General features: G+C 42.1%; 1 protein-coding gene across 3 annotated transcripts in view; it reads left to right on the top strand.

Moving 5' to 3' along the window:
- SCARF1 (scavenger receptor class F member 1) overlaps positions 1-15598 on the top strand; it is a 64304-nt gene extending 48706 nt beyond the window's left edge. For 2 of the 3 annotated variants that reach the window (XM_066599672.1, XM_066599671.1), the window contains exons 6-12: positions 173-301; positions 2213-2316; positions 4587-4701; positions 7764-7832; positions 9443-9567; positions 10828-10965; positions 14516-15598. In XM_066599672.1, the coding sequence (XP_066455769.1) occupies positions 173-301; positions 2213-2316; positions 4587-4701; positions 7764-7832; positions 9443-9567; positions 10828-10965; positions 14516-15561 (1726 nt within the window). In that variant the 3' untranslated portion in view covers positions 15562-15598. The remainder of the gene's footprint in view (positions 1-172; positions 302-2212; positions 2317-4586; positions 4702-7763; positions 7833-9442; positions 9568-10827; positions 10966-14515) is intronic. The other variant, XM_066599673.1, reaches the window with a different exon arrangement.
- Positions 15599-18396: the final 2798 nt, after the last annotated feature.

Here is an 18396-nt window from a genome sequence, read left to right as displayed (position 1 = left end):
AATGAGCAATTGTAGTTCATTTCATGCAGTTATCTGAGTGTGCATTTTTAAGCAAATGTCATCATTCGCTCAATTTGCTCCTATGTATAGCCAGTAAATTAGCATTTGGATGACCTGAAATGTACTTGGCCTCGCCTGATATGGGTGCTAATTGTTGAACTTCTCTCCATAGGTGTGAGTTTTTCTGTCCAGCTGGAAGCTATGGGAACAGATGCAAACACTTGTGCCCGCTCTGCGTCCATGGGAAGTGTAACCCAGTAACAGGCGAGTGTGTCTGTGACTTTGGATTCTGGAAACACAGGTATGAAATGCGTAGATATATGCAAAAAGGATGCTAGGAGATCCTGCAGATGGCAGCACAATTCTCCTGATCATTGTATGAGAGTTCAGTCAAGGAAAACTGTCTAAACTAAATAAGGACCTGTTTATCTAGGCACTCTCCGAGCACAGATTTACAATACATGCATACTATTTTGCAATATTTGGACACTGTTTGTGTCAAAGGCACTTTTCAGGTACAATTTCGCACTATGTGGGTGTTGTCTTGACGTAGGCACAGTTTATCTCTATTTAGATGCTGATTGGCTCTGTGTAGGCAAAGTTTAGCAAATTGTTGGCACTCTTTTATCTCTATGGACAAAATATGCCAGTAAGTGAGCACCGCAAGGCTAAATGTTGGCAAAATATGGTGCTGTCTGCACACAGTTTAACACTATGTGGGCACAATATATCACTTTGAGTGGCGTAGGGCCCTATGTGGGAAAATGGGATATAATCTGGGCACAGTTTAACTTTATGTGGACACTATGTCAGCAGTGTTTAGTTTTATATGATCACTGAATGTCTATGCGGGTGCAGAATGGCACTATCAGAACAGTATATAGCACTTAATAGCCACCCTATGTGCTATGTGTGCAATTAATGCAGCTCATTTATACTGTATGTCAATATGTCAGGGAAATTCTGCGTACAGCACCAATCACCCCCCCCCCCCCCCCCCCCCCCGCTGCCGGCGGTAAAGAAGAGACACTACACAGGGAGGTCTGGTATAGTTCCTCACACGGGGACATGACTGCGCACTTTATTATAGATTACATGGCGTCTTATACCCTTTGGTCACATCACTAGGAATGGGTGATGGTCTCATTGGCTCAAATTCACCGCATAACCATATATGTGAAGTCCGCATTTCCGCCTGAGGCAGTGATAGTTATATACGTAGGTAAACAGTCGTTATCTTGATACGGCGCCTCTGGGAAAACAGCCAAGCACGCTGCCTTCGTGTCCGGTTCTGTATCATCTCTGAATTTCTGGACACATCTCTCTCAGCCTTGCAAACCTTTGAATATCTGATGTAAGGCGACATATTAAGTTTTTCTCATTTTAGCATTGAATAGAACTTGCATACAGGTATAAAAGCATAAAAAACATATGGCAATATATACATATACCCTCACAAATATCCAAACATCACATGCCTTTCTCTGAGCAACCTACTCACTATTTATCAATGGACACTCTATATAGATGTCTGAATGCTATTGACATAGGGCATTGCTAAGGACACTGATTGTAAATGGCAGGTGTATGCATTTATATACAGCTGTATACTTTTATATGTGTGTGTGCATCCATTTTTGGCTATGTGATGCTTCATTGACAAAATTCTGCATTCACCCATGATAACATCAGAATTAACCCAAGTAAAGTTTTATTTCGGACAGTATTTCTGTTTTGCTTTTTTTTATACATCTTATCTAACAATACTATACATGTTTGAAACCTAAGTTTAGCATAGCCACATGGCCATAAGTCAGGGTTTTATGTTAGTTGTTTATTTAACCCTTTACAACCCACTGTCTGACGTCTTAAGACATTACGATTTAAAGCTGTACAGCTCCCATGTTGGAAGACAGCCGTCGGGGTTCTCTTACTGTATATTGCCAGCCTCTCTGCTGTCGGAGCCTATCTAATGTGTCACCTCATGCAGTACTGGGTTTAGCCAGCATATAGCGCTGTTGTATAACGGCAGAAAAAGAGTAAGACCCTTAGGAAAACCAGAATACAAATTCGATTGGAAAGGGTTAAGATGTCAAGAAATGTGTTACAACGTGATCACTGTATCCGTGTGTACATATCTTCCGACCTATTATAGTAATAAATGATACATAAGTGTTATTTAATATTTTTTTTGTAATTGTTATGTCTACAGTTGCAATGAAACATGTCCTCACGGATATTTTGGATCCAACTGTTCAAGCATCTGTGATTGCAGCGGTGGTCAATGTGACCCAAAGCATGGAAGATGTCAACTGAGTAAGCAAGCACTCGTTCTTAGAATATCACTCTTCTAACATTTCTAAACTTCTGCACCTCTGAAAATGACTATTATCTCATGTCAGGGTGTATTTACAAGAGTCCACAATGTATGCATAGTGAAGAGGAAAATATGCTTTGCTTTGATCAGTAATCTTGGGAAGACAATCATTAACTTATTTGGTATTTACAAAATAAATGCTGGTAGAATAGAAACAGGATGTTCACACAGATCGATGGTTTATCCTTGAACCACAGACTGTTTTGACATAAGGTCAAACTGTTTGTATGGAGGAAAAAGAATGTCAAACATGCTTAAATGTCCCTTACTGCAAGAGCAAATAATCATTGCATGCATCACTTTTTATATGCATATATTTAGTAAAACGTGGATCCTTTTTATTGTCTTGACATCAACTTATTATGTCCTTCCTTGTACAAACAACTATTTAGATGGCATTTAAAAGTTAAAATCATTGTTACCCCCGTTTCCCTGAAAATAAGACATACCCTGAAAATAAGACATATCATGATTTTCCAGAATTTTTGAGGATGCAATATGATTTTTCAGGCTTTTTGAGGATGCTTGAAATATAAGCCCTACTCCAAAATTAAGCCCTGCTAACAGTTAATTAAAAAAGTCAATTTAAATAGTGTCCAGGCAGCTATACATGTACAAAAGTTAAACCTTTTTGAGCAAAAATTAACATAAGACGCTGTCTTATTTTCGGGGAAACGCAGTAGTAATTGAGTAATACAGGCTTGTAACTAAAGTATTTTCATGCATGGGAAAAGGGTTGTCCAAAATTTTTACAACTCAGAGAACCCCTTTTAGCGCCCAACAATCGTTGCATGTAAAAGGACTTTACGATATTGATAAACTATCCTTTTAATCATGTTCATTGGTCACATTTCCTAAGAACAGCTTAGTCCCATTCAAGTGAATGAGATTAAGCTGCTATACCAAGCACGGTCACTATTAAATATACATTGCCGTGCCTGGTATGCAGTGAAGTGACTACCACTTCATTGGCGGAGTTCATGAGCGGTGAAACCCCATTGATCCGATATAGGTGACCATTCCTAAGAATGGGTTATTAATATCTTAGTCCCCGAAAATCCCTTTAAAGGTGCCATAGATATAATGATTATCAATGACAATACAAAAATGTTATGATCTTCAATAATAATTGCTTTGGCTATAATTAGAGATGAGCGAGCATACTCGCTAAGGCAAACTACTCGAGCGAGTAGTGCCTTATGCGAGTACCTGCCCGCTCGTCTCTAAAGATTCGGCTGCCTGCGCGGGTGAGAGGTGAGTTGCAGCGGTGAGCAGGCGGGAGAGAGAGAGAGAGAGATCTCCCCTCCGTTCCTCCCCGCTCTCCCCCACCTCCCACCGGCACCCGAATCTTTAGAGATGAGTGGGCAGGTACTCGCATAAGGCACTATTCGCTCGAGTAGTTTGCCTTATCGAGTACGCTCGCTCATCTCTAGCTATAATACTAAAACAACTAGGGATCAAAAGTTTCCTTGTTTGTTAAAGGGACGGTGCCTAAAAAACAGCCCCTGTTTATATGTCTGCTCCAAGGCCTCTGGAATGTTCTGGTGGACTCTGAGCCATCCTTGTTTTATACGAAGGCCATTCATTTGAATGGCCATCATATAATGCTACAGGGGAAATGCATGGCTTGCCCTACCAAAATCAGCTGTTTGCTACGGGTGCCAGGAGTGAGATAAAGGGTGATCAGCTCTTTGCCCTGGTTGTGGCATTTTGAAAGGTGTTTGGGGTACAATTGTAAAAGTCAAAAGATTTTGATGGGAATAGACATTCTTGCATTAATTCTTGCTATTGGCAGAAAGAATGCCTCTTTCATTTGTATATGCCAAGTAACAATAACAGATTGGGGTAGCTATAGGTGGTAAGAGACTCCTACTCTTGGGAGACCCAAAAGCCCTCTGGTGCCACATAAGAGATCTGCATCACTGTAGTGGTGTGCAGTCATCATCCTACACAAATGAATACTTGAATTTTATGTACTCTCCAGTACAGATTGATGTAATTGTAGCGGAGAGAACATTATGTTCCCCCCTGGTGGATTTTTGCTGTGGGTCAACTGGAGAAGCAACTAAGAAACAGCAACTTATGCCAGGCAAAAATAGTAAGATGACAGAGTAATAAAATGGAAATAATTAAACAATAGGAGTCCCTATATATTGTATGTGTAACTTGCTACATGCCCTGTAACTTCTGTATGTGTGTTCTGTTGCAGCATCCAGCCAAACAGATGCCATCATTGCTGGGGTTCTTGTTCCCTTATGTCTGCTTTTGCTCATTTGCTGCTGTTGCTGTTGCTGTGGGAGTAACGAACCTGAGGGTAAAGACAGGTAAATGATATAAGTTTAAGTAGCAATAGCAACAAAATGAAAATTTCAGTATAGAAAGAATGTTTCTGGGGGAAATACTCAAGGATTCAGTTTATAGTTTCATTTAAAAAATGTTCCCATTAAACATATTTATTAGAGATGAGCGAGTATACTCGCTAAGGCATATTACTCGAGCGAGTAGTGCCTTAGCCGAGTATCTCCCCGCTCGTCTCTAAAGATTCGGGGGCCGGCGGGGGTGACAGGTGAGTTGCGGGGGGGAGAGAGGGAGAGAGAGATCTCCCCTCCATTCCTCCCCGCTCTCCCCCGCCACTCCCCGCCCCCCGCCGGCAGCCGAATCTTTAGAGACGAGCGGGGAGATACTCGGCCAAGGCACTACTCGCTCGAGTAATGTGCCTTAGCGAGTATACTCGCTCATCTCTAATATTTATCAATAATCTACAAGACAGAACTTCAGGAAGGAACTATAATGTCTCTATTTAAGCAGCTTTCTGTTAGTTTCTGACATTTGTGCTAGACAGAATAATGTGGCTGGCCATGTTATTCTACAAAAACAAATCTCGAAAAAGCACGGAAAATTGCAGAAAAAATAGACCATATTGGTCTATGTTTGAGCAATGGAAGGCTATGGTTTCCTCCCAAGGTTTCATCTGCATGACGTTTTCGGGGACATAAACCAAAACATAGTGTAAACAACCCCTATGGAAACAGCCATATACAATGTGAAACTTTTATACATACATTAAATAACTTATGTTGCTGGAAACAGCTAAGCACCATTAATGCAATGGGTTATATTTAGGGGTTGCATGAGTTATAGAAAAATTGGGGAGTCCGATCCTCCGCCGTCACTTTGGTCAGATCTGCCAGGCTTTGTTTGCATGCTTCACTGGTGACGAGTCCATATACACATGACTACTGCCAACCACTAGCCTCAATGGTCTCGTATCATACATCACTGAGGCAAACAATCATTAGCTACATTGGTTCTAATGTATACAGACATGTCACTGTTGAATAGAGATGAGCGAATATACTCGTTTCGAGTAATTACTCGATCGAGCACCGCGATTTTCGAGTACTTCCGTACTCGGGTGAAAAGATTCGGGGGGCACCGGGGGCAGGGGGAGGCGTGGCGGCGCGGGGGGTAGCAGCGGGGAACAGGGGGGAGCCCTCTCTCTCTCCCTCCCCCCCCCCACTTCCCGCTGCAACCCCCCACTCACCCACGGCGCCCCCCCCGAATCTTTTCACCCGAGTACGGAAGTAATCGAAAATCGCGGCACTCGGGCGAAAAAGGGGCGTGGCCGAGTAGGTTCGCTCATCTCTACTGTTGAAGCATATAAACAAAGCCCAGTGGAAAAGACTGAAATGTCGGTACTGGAGCAGAAGGGTATAAGACCATTGAGTATAATCAGAGGCTGACTACAAATTTTAGTCTGGGGACAAGCACACAGCACTGACCGATGAGTTGAGGCCCATTCTAAAGGTGGAAATGCATGGTACAAATGGCCACACAGAGCCAAACTATGCCCACCCACTAATGGCAGCACAAATTATTGCTAATATTGTGCAGCTAGTAGCATCTATAGATGGCTGTAATTTGATAATGTATAGTCAGCATACCATGTGTTTCTATCCTTAACTTATTTATCTATTCAACATAAATACAGCTCCAGAACCAATGCTATAATATTTATATGGTACCAGAACCAATCTCATTACATAAATACAGCTTCAGAACCAATGCCTTAACATATACATGGTACCAGAACCAAGCTCATTACATAAATACAACACGGGAACCAAGTTCATGCCATAAATACAGTACCAAACCCAAGAATTATAAAAAGAAGCTGATGAGTAGTTGTGTGCTGTACATTGTGCACATGACCACTAAGCCAGTCACAGGCATCAGCGACCATGAAAGAGCCATCGCTGAAATGAGTGGCCATACCAAGATGCCGCAGCTTGGCCGAGAAAAGCAGTCCTTCTCAAACATCTGCTTGGAGCTCGGCCTGGGGTGCTCCTGCAACCTTACCCCCTGGCCAAGCCTGTCTCTGAGTATAACTTATTTTGCTATTTTTTTAAACACTTCCTGCTCGCTCTCCAATTTTTCTTTAACTTGGATGAACCCTTTATGACTACACTTCCCAGGATACAAAGTACTGAAAGAAGTTATGTGCAGACATTGTGCTGACAAGCAATACTCGTTTCAGCTGTGAGGCTTGCAGAAATGCGAATGTGGCTCCAAGCAATAATACACACTCTTTTATATATGTGAATCAACCATCTTGCGCAGAAAAATGGCAGTCCTGAGATTAACTTCTTTAAAAGTTTCGCCCTACCCTATATATGGGGTTAATCACTTCTCCTGAGTGTTGATTTACACTCACAGGAACTCAGTCCAATACCGGGGATTCTTCTAATCTGGCTTCTGTCAAGGTCTACTGCTATTCACAGCAAATTATTCACACAGTCACAGTGCACAATACAGATCCTGGCCATCTGGCCTCATACTAGACATTAGCAATAACCCTCTCTAGTAATCAGAGCTAGTGCCCAAATCTTCACAGAAATACACAGGGTGCATCTCCTACCCTTTCGTGTAACACAGTCACTACCATACAGACCCCACAGACCTTTTTGCGTAGCCTCTCTCTCCAGGTTTAGAGACACTTTTAGGAGACTCATTCCTCTCTTATTGAACCCTCTCAGGTGTCTAAAAATTGGCCTAATTAGCTAGTTCCAAAACAGAATTTTTTTTAATGCTACGCAGACTGCCTGACCCATCTGCACTCATGCCCCCCAAGTGGCAACTTCAGTAACTGCACTACTAATATGTAAGCTGACAAAGAAGCAATCTTTTGTGAAGCCTAAAAAAAAATCATTGTCGGCAGCACATCACCTTATGTCAATAGAGGATGCACTGTATGGGGAATGAGCAATCATACGTGCGGTTGTTCATCCCCATACGTTCTCAATTGACCTTTAGTATCTTAGATGTTATTTTTTCTTGGGTTCATATTACATGTTCAGTTGAGTTCACTGAATGAATTTTTCTTCAGTTTTCTTTCAACACCAACAAAAAAAATGACATTCATCCTCTCGTATGGACACCAGTCTGCCAGCCAGAGGTGAGTGAATAACTAGAATTGCACTCCTGCAGCGGTGTGATAAGTGTGTTTTGCTGTATGACATATTCAAGAGTACTTTATATTTTTTATGTGGAGATGATTTTAAGCCCTTCTTAATTTATTTAATTCACTGTTTTTGTACACTTTTATTAGAAAAGAGCAAACGTTTGCCATTATCCAATTCAGCTATGCAGATGAAGACCCATTGTTAAGGAAAATCCGTCTTCAGCTGCATAGTGAATACAGCTACTGATGATGGGAGATGCTTCTATTCAGTGTCTGCTGTATCCGCAGCTACAGTGTTCAAGATATGCATCTGTAAATATTAGTTAAGTATTAATGCTGCTGATTTATTTATTCCCCTATCTACGTTCTTTAGTCAACGCTAAAGAGAAGCTGTCCCCACTTAGAAAAGGCTAAACTCATCTTCTCTCCACAGTACATATAAAGTTCATATTACTGATATCTTTTACCCAAACAACCATCACAGAGTCATAATTTGTTGAGTATAAATGCGCTATAAACTTGCCCTCGCTGCCAGCCACTTCACAGTCCTACCAAGTCCATCACATGAATTCTTGCCATGAGATATGACAAAGAAGGGCCTCTCCACTGAAGTCGGAAAAACAAACTCTCTCTCTCTCCCTCTCCCTCTCTCTCCCTCTCTCTCCCTCTCTCCCTCTCCCTCTCCCTCTCTCTCCCTCTCTCTCCCTCTCTCTCTCCCTCTCTCCCTCCCTCTCTCTCTCCCTCTGTCTCCCCCTCTCTCCCTCCCTCTCTCTCTCCCTCTCTCTCTCTCTCTCTCTCTCTCTCCCTGAGCAATAATATATCTTATATACAATTTTATGTATTGTTTTAGAAATGGAACGAGATGTTCTTGACATGTATATACAACATTATATTTCATTCTAGAATAAAGTGATTTACTAAACAGGTGCTAAGGTATTTCATTGAATCTAACATATACTACCTTCATACTCTATTCTCTTTTTTAACTCCTGTTCCCAAAGACATCCCAAAGTGAAACTTGTATCAAGGAGAGATTGCATTTACCTGTATCTCATACTGTAAATACTCAAGGTCGAAGTTTATGTCATGTGACCTTGAAATGAAGAATGTCATATTTTATTATAAGACATTTTGTATGAAAACTGTGCCCCTTAGCTTTAAAACTAGCCCAAGATAAAAGTTCTACCATAATTAGAAACAAAGTTCTGAATATTTTTTTCTCATGTTTGTAACCCTGCTGTATGAATATTGTGTATCACTAAGGGCTGAAATTTTACATTTGTAAGTTACTTTATGCTCTCTACCATCCTATCAAATTTAATGAAAATCTGAGATGGTCGGGTCAAAAAGTTCATTAATTCGGCATGCAATGGTCCTATAGTAACGTAGGCAAAGATACAAATTCATTAAACTATAAACATCTATCACATTTTCCATGCAATGCTTTGGACTAACATGGCCTTAGTAGATTATCACTTACATTATATGTAATCCTTATATGGGATCCTATGATGAAATACCTGAACATCGCACACATTCGACCGCCTATTTACAACTTGTTGTGGACTCACTGGACTTGCATTTTATTTTTTCTTAAATTGCAGAATATCTAATGGTGACAGAGGATGTTTATCAAGGATGAAGCACAATTTCCAAGGAGCTCTTCTTAACATAGGCTCCTTTTTGCCGTGCTGTTCTGTTGGGAGTGATAAAGTTTCTTGGGTTACTGGTAAGAAATGTATCTGTAAAAAATTGTTTATTGACATTTATTCCATATTTATTCCGAGAAAACAACGCTGTTAGAGTCCTGAAAAGATTGTGTGAACGGGAAACTTCAAGCTCTGTGAAGTCGCTTGTTCACACGGTCTGAGGTGCGTGCTGCTTGCTTTCAAGGCTCCCATAGAAGCCTATGGAAAGCATGCAGCAAAGATAGGACCTGTCCTATCTTTGTGCGCACCTCAGAGCTAACATGCGACTTTGCACTCGTATGTCCTATCTTTATTAGATGTGCTGAATTAGCGCGTCTAACAATCGTCCATGGGAACCTATTACTTCCTATAGAAGCGCGTTCTGAGCGCTGCTTAGCAGCACTAAAAACACGATTGTCTGAATGAGGCCTAAATTAGGTTAATAGGGAATGTCCACATCCCTCACTACCAAGAATAGCTCAGTCAGGTCTGTGCTGCTTTAAATGTTTTGGACTTGAAGTTGTAATAAACCATAAATTAAAAGTGCAACAATCACTTTAAAGCTCTGCTTTTCCCATGCCATTGCTAGGCAATGATGCAGAATCCACGATCTTTCCGAAATATCATTTTCTGGAGGGTCGTGGGTCAGACGACATCTATTGACTTTAATGGAAATCGTCCGCAAGGAATAGAGCATGCTGTGATTTTTTTTCCACGAGCTGAAATCGCAGTCGCTGTTCACATGCGAATGCTTTATTTGCTTGAATGTGTGCGGAATGCTGTGGATCATCCGTGCGTTTGATGTTCACGGATTCCGCAATTCAAACTCGCTTGTGAACTGTTATGAATGCGACTTTATTATTGTGGACCACTAGTATAAACTCTGTACTGGAATGCTTAGCAGTAGAGATGAGCGAGCGTACTCGCTAAGGCAAACTACTCGAGCAAGTAGTGCCTTATGCGAGTACCTGCCCGCTCGTCTCTAAAGATTCGGGTGCCGGTGGGGGGGGGCGGCGGGGACGAACGACGGGGAGATCTCTCTCTCACTCTCTTTCCCCCGCTCCTCCCTGCTCACTCCCGCAACTCACCCGAATCTTTAGAGACGAGCAGGCAAGTACTCACATAAGGCACTACTCGCTCGAGTAGTTTGCCTTAGCGAGTACGCTCGCTCATCTCTACTTAGCAGTCATTGATGGTAAAATATGCTTAGATAAGAAGATCACCAGTGTAGACAATATGCATGCCATAAAGTACACTTGTTAATATCACTTTTCTCCTTCTCATGGTTCTTTATCTCCCAGTTTCTCATCATGACACAGAACTTGCCTTCAACCATAGCTTCATTGAATCCCCCTCTACAGGCTGGTTATCTGAAAACTCCTTTTCATCATTTGAAACAGATGAAGAAGGACCCGTCTACTGCGTTCCTCCAAGAGAAGGTGATGGTGGTTGTTTTATCTCAGTTGCATGTAGGCTATAAATCAATTTACAGCACAAGCAAGAGCGCTTTCACAGTGACTAACCACAGATGCCCTCTGTATTGCCAGACTCACATGCTCTCGTTCCACCCCTAGGTTTTCCTATATAATGCCAGCCACACATGCCCCAATGCTACCTACAATGTACAGTGCCAGCCACAGTTCCTCAGCCTAAGGTGTCCCACTCAGCTTACATTACCTCCTAGGCTCTCATCATTGGCTAGCAGTGTTTCTCCTCACTCTATTTCCATTGGTGTGATTCTGCACCTGGCCCTTAAATCATATCTGTTGTTTCAGGTGACTTTTCAGAATAAGCCATGATATGTGTTTACATGACAAATTACTGTATTTCTGGCCATTGTATGACTTGCATTCTGCATTTTTACAGTTTTCCTCTTTGCATGCTACATCTCTAATTCTCGGTTTTCTCTCAGCTAGTGGGTGGAGATTGGCTGCTATGATGTCTCCCATACACAGCACATAAAGACAAGGAGATCCTGCTCCTGCTTTTACTATCTAGTATATACAGAAAAGCAGCAACATGGAAGACATTTTAAAAACGTGCTGAGCAGTTTGAGCACAGTAGCACTGAGACAGTAAAACACTTACTATTAACTGCAGCAGCATGTCAGGGTGTCTTTCTGATTCTCTGTTGCTCATCTCTTGCTCCCTCCCACCTTCTCCCTCCATAGAATTCTATGGGCAGTATGTATTCTGATCTATCAGTGAGAAGTTAGTCCATCTCTTCTTCTTAGATGGGCTTAGTAGATTTTCAGGATGAGTGAGCAGTTTAGGAAGGAGGGAAGAGGAGGAATGGAGCCTGATAAGTAGAGAAAGCATTTTTCTATGATATGATATAGTACAAAATTTGTGATGTTCCCCTGTAGTATCGACTTATGCAAACTTTGTTTCAACTAGAGTGACCATTTAAGCTTATCTGTCTTGTAGGCAACCATTCTCTAGAATATAAAAGAAAAAAAACTACCAGAACACTTCTGTTTGAGCTACTCAGAGCCATAGCAGTGGTCACCATTCTTTGAGTCAACTTGTATTAATATGATAGCAAATTTAATAATTAGCAAAATACAAATTACTTAATTACCTAAAATGGAACTTTTGTACTTAAAAATTACTCCAAAGAACCAGCCACAATGAGTCTCCCTTCCTTCAAATTTTTTGTCCACTGCCTGTTGTCAATTGAAGTCTCTAGTAACAGAAATAACAAGACAGGACAAAGAAAGTGATGAAGGGTAATGATTCTTGCTGTTCATAGAAATCTGTAAGGGGCTGTCCAGAAGGGGTTTACTGGTTGCCACGGTAGAGGGTTGTGCGACAAATTGGCCCATGTGACAATTTCTGCAACAATTTAAAGTGAGCGTGCCTAGAAGAACATGGACTGATTGGCTGCTGTTTGTACTATAAAAGGAATTGTTTGCTACGGAACAGAGCCTACAGTACTGGCTGGAGTGCTATTGTAAAGTCAAACTGAGGGCGTGATACTCTCATAGAATGGTAGAGTTGGAAGGGACCTCCATGGTCATCTAATCCAACCCCCTGCTCACTGCAGGATTCACAAAATCATCCCAGATAGATATTTGTCCAGCCTTTGTTTGAACACTTCCAATGAAGGAGAACTCACCACCGCCTGTGGCAACCTGTTCCACTTATTGATCACCCTCACTGTCAGAAAGTTTTTTCTAAAATCTAATCTGTGTCTTCTCCCTTTCAGTTTCATCCCATTGCTTCTAGTCTTTCCCTGTACAAATGAGAATAGGGCTGATCCCTCTGCACTGTGACAGCTCTTCCGATATTTGTAGACAGCTATTAAGTCTCCTATCAGCCTTCTTTTTTGCAAGCTAAACATTTCCAGATGTTTTAACCGTTCCTCATAGGACATGATTTGCAGACTGCTCACTATCTTGGTAACTCTTCTCTGAACCTGCTCCAGTTTGTCTATGTCTTTTTAAAGTGGGGTGCCCAGAACTGTCCACAGTATTCCAGATAAGGTCTGACTAAGGAAGAGTAGAGGGGGATAATTACCTAATGTGATCTAGACTCTATGCTTCTCTTAATACATCCCAAAATTGTGTTTGCCTTTTTGGCTGCTGCATCGCATTGTTGACTCATGTTCAGTCTATGACCTATTAGTATACCCAAGTCTTTTTCACATGTGCTGCTTCTTAGCCCAATTCCTCCCATTCTGTATGTGCCTTTTTCATTTTTCTTGCCCAGATGTAGGACTTTGCATTTCTCCTTGTAAATACCATTCTGCTAGTTGTCGCCCACTGTTCAAGCTTTTCTAGATCTTTTTAAATACTCTCTCTCTCTCTCTCTTCCCTAGTGTTAGCTATCCCTCCTAGCTTTGTATCTTTGGCAAATTTGATCCGTTTCCCATCAATTTCCTCCTTCAGATCATTTATAAAAAAGGTTGAACAACACTGGGCCTAGGACAGAGCCTTGTGATACCCCATTTGATACATTCTTCCACTTGGATGTGCAGCCATTTATGACCATTCTTTGAGTCCGATCATTCAGCCAGTTGTGAAACCACCTAACAGTTGCCTTGTCAGTCCCATGTTTGGTCATTTTTTCAATAAGTATGGCATGAGATACTTTGTGAAATGCTTTACTAAAGTCAAGATATACTATATCCACCACATTTCTCTGATCAACCCAGTCGGTGATTCTGTCATAGAAGGAAATAAGATTCATCTGGCATGACTTGTTTGTTACAAACTAATGCTGACTCTGGTTAATTACTCCATTTTTATCTAAGTACTTGCATACATGATGTTTAATAATTTGTTCAAAGATCTTTCCCAGTATAGAAGTCAGGCTCACAGGTCTGTAGGTTCCTGGATCCACCTTCTTTAAAAGATTTTTTTTTTTTTTAAAGATAGGGACAACATTTGACCTTTTCCAATCTTCTGGAGCTTCTCAAGTTCTCTAAGAATTTTCAAAGATTATGAAATCTCGTATGTAATATGCAGCAAAATAGTACATGCTGTGTTCTTTTCTGCGCTCGTGTATTACACAATGCATACATGCAAATGTGAGCAAAATAGTGTAAGACTATGTATTTGATTGCCTGTGAATTACCACGTATTACACACCTGTAATACACGGTAAACTTAGACTCTCTGACCCCCACGTTACATCCGTACTGCTCCGTACTCATTTACAATTCCTGGATGATGCTGTTATTTATGTGTGTGTGCTACAGAGAGTTAGAGAGGAGAACAACAGATCAAAGTGACATGTAGAAATATAAGTTGCAGAGGCAAAAACTGGTGAAAATAGCTGGATACCAGTTATATAATGGCCAGAAATAGTGTTATCCCTCTTGCACATACATGGCAACTTATTCTGAAAAGTCATCTAAAAGTGTATCTAGGCTTTAAATTTGTGTGGTGCTGGCAGTGGCCCTGGTCACAAGTCCAGTGTTCTACCTAGTCGATCTGAGGTGTAACTCAAATGACTTATTAGACTACTCTTTCTTTGTGTTTTATAGGAATGTCTGTTGCTGACTTGGACGGACTTCAAGAAATAAGTTCAAAATGCAATGTATTCCCTGATGCCATGCTTTTAAACACAGATGACGTATCCCTTCCATTTCCTATTCCTAGAACTTCTAGCATAGCAAAAGCCAAAAGACCATCTGTATCATTTGCTGAAGGAACCAAGTTTGAAAGTCAAAGATCATCCACAACTGAGACACCCAATCTTATTCGGAAACCAAAACTTGCTATGAGTCTCCCAAAGTTGCCCTCTATACAATCACAGACCTTGAATGGAGATGAGTTAGAAAAGGGTAAACACAGTAATGACCACTATGATACAATAAACTGTAATCCAGAATCAGAGGATGATCCCAAGGTCCAGAGAAGTGGTCCAGTTGGCCGCCGGAGGACAATGTCTAATGCTCAAAAGGCATCCTTTAAATCAGAAGTTATAGAGGCTGGCTTAAAAGAGAACTCAGAAGTAAAAAGGAAGGTTCACAATGTTTCCACTCTTTATGTGACTGTTGGCCCCCCAAGAAAGTCTTATAAGTCTCGTAGAAAGTCAGAAGGCAATATGGATGGAGCAGTACAGGCAGTGTTGAAACGTTTCGGAAGTTTACAGAAAGGAATCTCAAAACCGACAAGGCGAAGTTTGTTACAGCATTCAAACTCAAAAGTTTCTCAGTCAAAGACTACTTATCCAGAAGATATCAAATTTATGGGCAAAAACTCTTCAAATGATAAATTACAAGACAACAAACTCAAAAAAATAGTTATTCCAAGTTCTTCTATCCTTAAAAGAAACTTGACTGGGGATGAAATAGAGAAAGCAGACAATCCTGATAAACCAGACAATACGTATTCAAACTTGCATGATCCGATAATGCTGGAGCAAGCCCAAAATGTTGATCACATTTACCAAAGCACAGATGATAGAGAAGACACAGAACCAAAGTATGAAAACATAAACATATCAAAGGATTATGTGAACAATAACCTTGAGCAATCTTCCTTATATGAAGATGCAGAAATGAACTGTGATAACCCCAATTTTTGAAACTTTATGCACATAACAAACATAAAGAAATACATACTAGTGATTGTCCATAGTCTTTTAATTAGTACTATGTTACTTGAGCCATCTCATGGGCTCAGTGTCAGACTTGGGTACCCAGAACCCACCAGTAGAATTGACTCTGAGGGCCCACCCTACAGTTAAATACTGTTATGTTGTGCTGCTGGGACCTGTTGTTCTATGAGGTTTCAGAAGCACACCTTCTCAGCTGTGAGATAATTGAGCTGGCTGGGTGTGGAGTTTCTCCAGCCAGCCAATCCCCACTGGTCTGCTGCACATAAATACCAACTCCTCTGGCTAGAGGATGCTGGTCATTCTACTCATTCTGTCTTTTCCCACTCGGAGCTCGATGTTATGCATGTGTAGTTTAAAGTGTTTCTCTCACCTTCCCTGAGGACAGTCTGGACACCTGTAGTCCCTGACTGCATCTTATGCAGACCCCCGCTCCCCTTCCCTTTGACAGATGTGGCTTCCAGACGTCTGATGTCTTGTTTGTTGTCAGGCTGGTGATGCCTGACAAGGTTCTCTTTACCTCAGCTTAGTGTCTGACTCTTTTGCCTTGGTGTGAGGACATTTGCATTAGCTATTTCTATGCATGACAGTGGGTTTCCCAACAAGCCGGGGTTTTGCTTTAAAGCATAATGTGTGTTGTGTGTCTGTGCAGGTGGCCGGACATGTGTGAACACACAGTGATGTGTTCTGTTGGATCTGTGCTGGTGGCCAGACATGTGGTATGAACAGCTCTGTTCTGTGTTGTATGCAATCTCTGGTGTGTTAGTGTGAACTGTGTCCTGTCCTACTTTAGATCGTTTACCATCTCTGGGCTAGTTAGGTATCAGTGTAGGGTCGTCCCTATCAGGTCAATTGCCCAGCTTGCAGGCAGGCAGGCTTCCTGGGGTTAGTTGTCTCATTATAGTAGGGACTTGTGAGACTTTAGAAGTCGGCTTGCGGGCTTAAGTATCTTGGCCAAAATCTGAACTAATATGTTGTAGATTCTATAGTTATTCCATCGGGCTATGTGTACAGGTATGCTGGTGAGTACTTGGAGCATTTATCGGTCTTTGTGCTATGTCTGTCCGTGAGTCCAGTACGCAGTTTTTTCCTTTGGTGTTTCAGTGTATGTTTGAGTAGAATCTTAACCCTTTCCAATCCATTTATTTTTTCTCATCCATTCTCCCCAGCTCCAAATAAATTGGAGCTGGGGAGAATGGATGAGAAAAAATACATTTTCCCTGCACCCTCCTGAACTGACAGAATTCAGGAGGGTGCAGGTGCTCACTGCATCGTGGAGGGATCTGCTTACCTGTCCGGCGTCTTCCGCATTCTCCCTTCTGCCTCCCGGCTCGGCGATCATGTGACCGCTGGAGTCAGGTGGCACCCAGTGGTTACATGATCGCCGGGCCGGGAGGCAGAAGGGAGAATGCAGAAGACGCCGGACAGGTAAGCAGGTCCCCCCACGGTGCAGGCTCCCGGCTCTGCGTTCATGTGACCGCTGGGGGTCAGGTAACACTGGCGGTCATATGATCGCCGGGCCGGAATCTCTGTGCATTACATAGCACTAATTGAGCGCTATGTAATGTGTAAAGGAGAAGGCAGAAAGGTTTAAAAACTCTTTCTGCCTTCTCCTCGGGGGTCCTTGATGAGGACCAGTGCAGGAGTGCATCTGCACCCGATGTGTCTGATGATCGGGCGCAGATGCACTCCTGCACTGCAGTGTCGGGCCTGCCCCGACATCGGAGCTGTGGAGGGAAATGATGATGTCGGGGCAGGCCTGACATTAGATTGGACAGGGTTAAATCTCCGATGCGTCTTGTTTGGACACGATACCATCCTGCGTCCCTGCTGAGGTGAGGTGCGCCCAGCAGACGTAACACATACACTTTACACCACACAGCATTGTGATGCCATAAATCGCTGTTTTCCTTAGAAGGTTTATTTTAGGACTTTAACTGATAGGTGTTTACACAGGCATTGTAATAGTCCAGTTCGGGTTCGGAGCCTCTTGTTTCAACCAGTGCAGGTTGGTAACATAGTCAGGTAAAGCCAAAGGTCGGTACACAGGAGTAGTAGTATCAGTTTAGAGGAGCAGGTTGGTAGTGGAGCTTGACTACAGGCGGAAGGCACAATAATATCGCAAGCAACTGGAGGAAGGGCCAGGTTTATATAGAATGTCCAATTAAGCAAGCAGGGTGGAGCCAAAATAGGAACTGGATGAAGAGCAAGAAACAAGGACACGGTTATGCAGGAAGAGCCGCCGCCTGGAGCACAAGTTCAAGTCCTGATAGGCATAGTGGCTCATCTATAAGCAAGTACATACTGGTCGCAGCTGTCAGTCCTTTAAATTGTATTGTCAATCCTGACAGCAGCATTTAAATGCCCCAATTAGAATTCTGGGGTCTCAAACGGCCCCTCTGTGATGAAATCATGAGGTACCATTAGGTTGCCATGGCAGCCTAGAGCCCTCTGGAGCATTTTTGTACTTGCACTAGAAGATATACTGCGATTTTATGAATAGCAGTCCTAGAATATACATAGTGGCCACAGAAATGAGCCCAGCACCGCACTGTTATGGAAGCTGTCCAATACTTCCAATAAGTAATTCCCACTAGAAGAGACAGACTGAGCGCTGAGAATTTGTGTTTCAGGAAATAATATGTCCCCAGACAGGAATACATGGAGCAACCAAGGATTAAAGACTGTTGCCCATAGCAACCAATCACAGCGCAGCTTTCATTTTACTTCAGCACTATGAGGACTAAAAGCTGTTGCCCATAGCAACCAATCACAGCGCAGCTTTTATTTTACCTCAGAAATATA

The sequence above is a fragment of the Eleutherodactylus coqui genome, chromosome 4 (assembly GCF_035609145.1).
Source record: "Eleutherodactylus coqui strain aEleCoq1 chromosome 4, aEleCoq1.hap1, whole genome shotgun sequence".
Lineage (NCBI taxonomy): Eukaryota > Metazoa > Chordata > Amphibia > Anura > Eleutherodactylidae > Eleutherodactylus > Eleutherodactylus coqui.
This window is presented reverse-complemented; position numbering and strand designations above follow the sequence as displayed.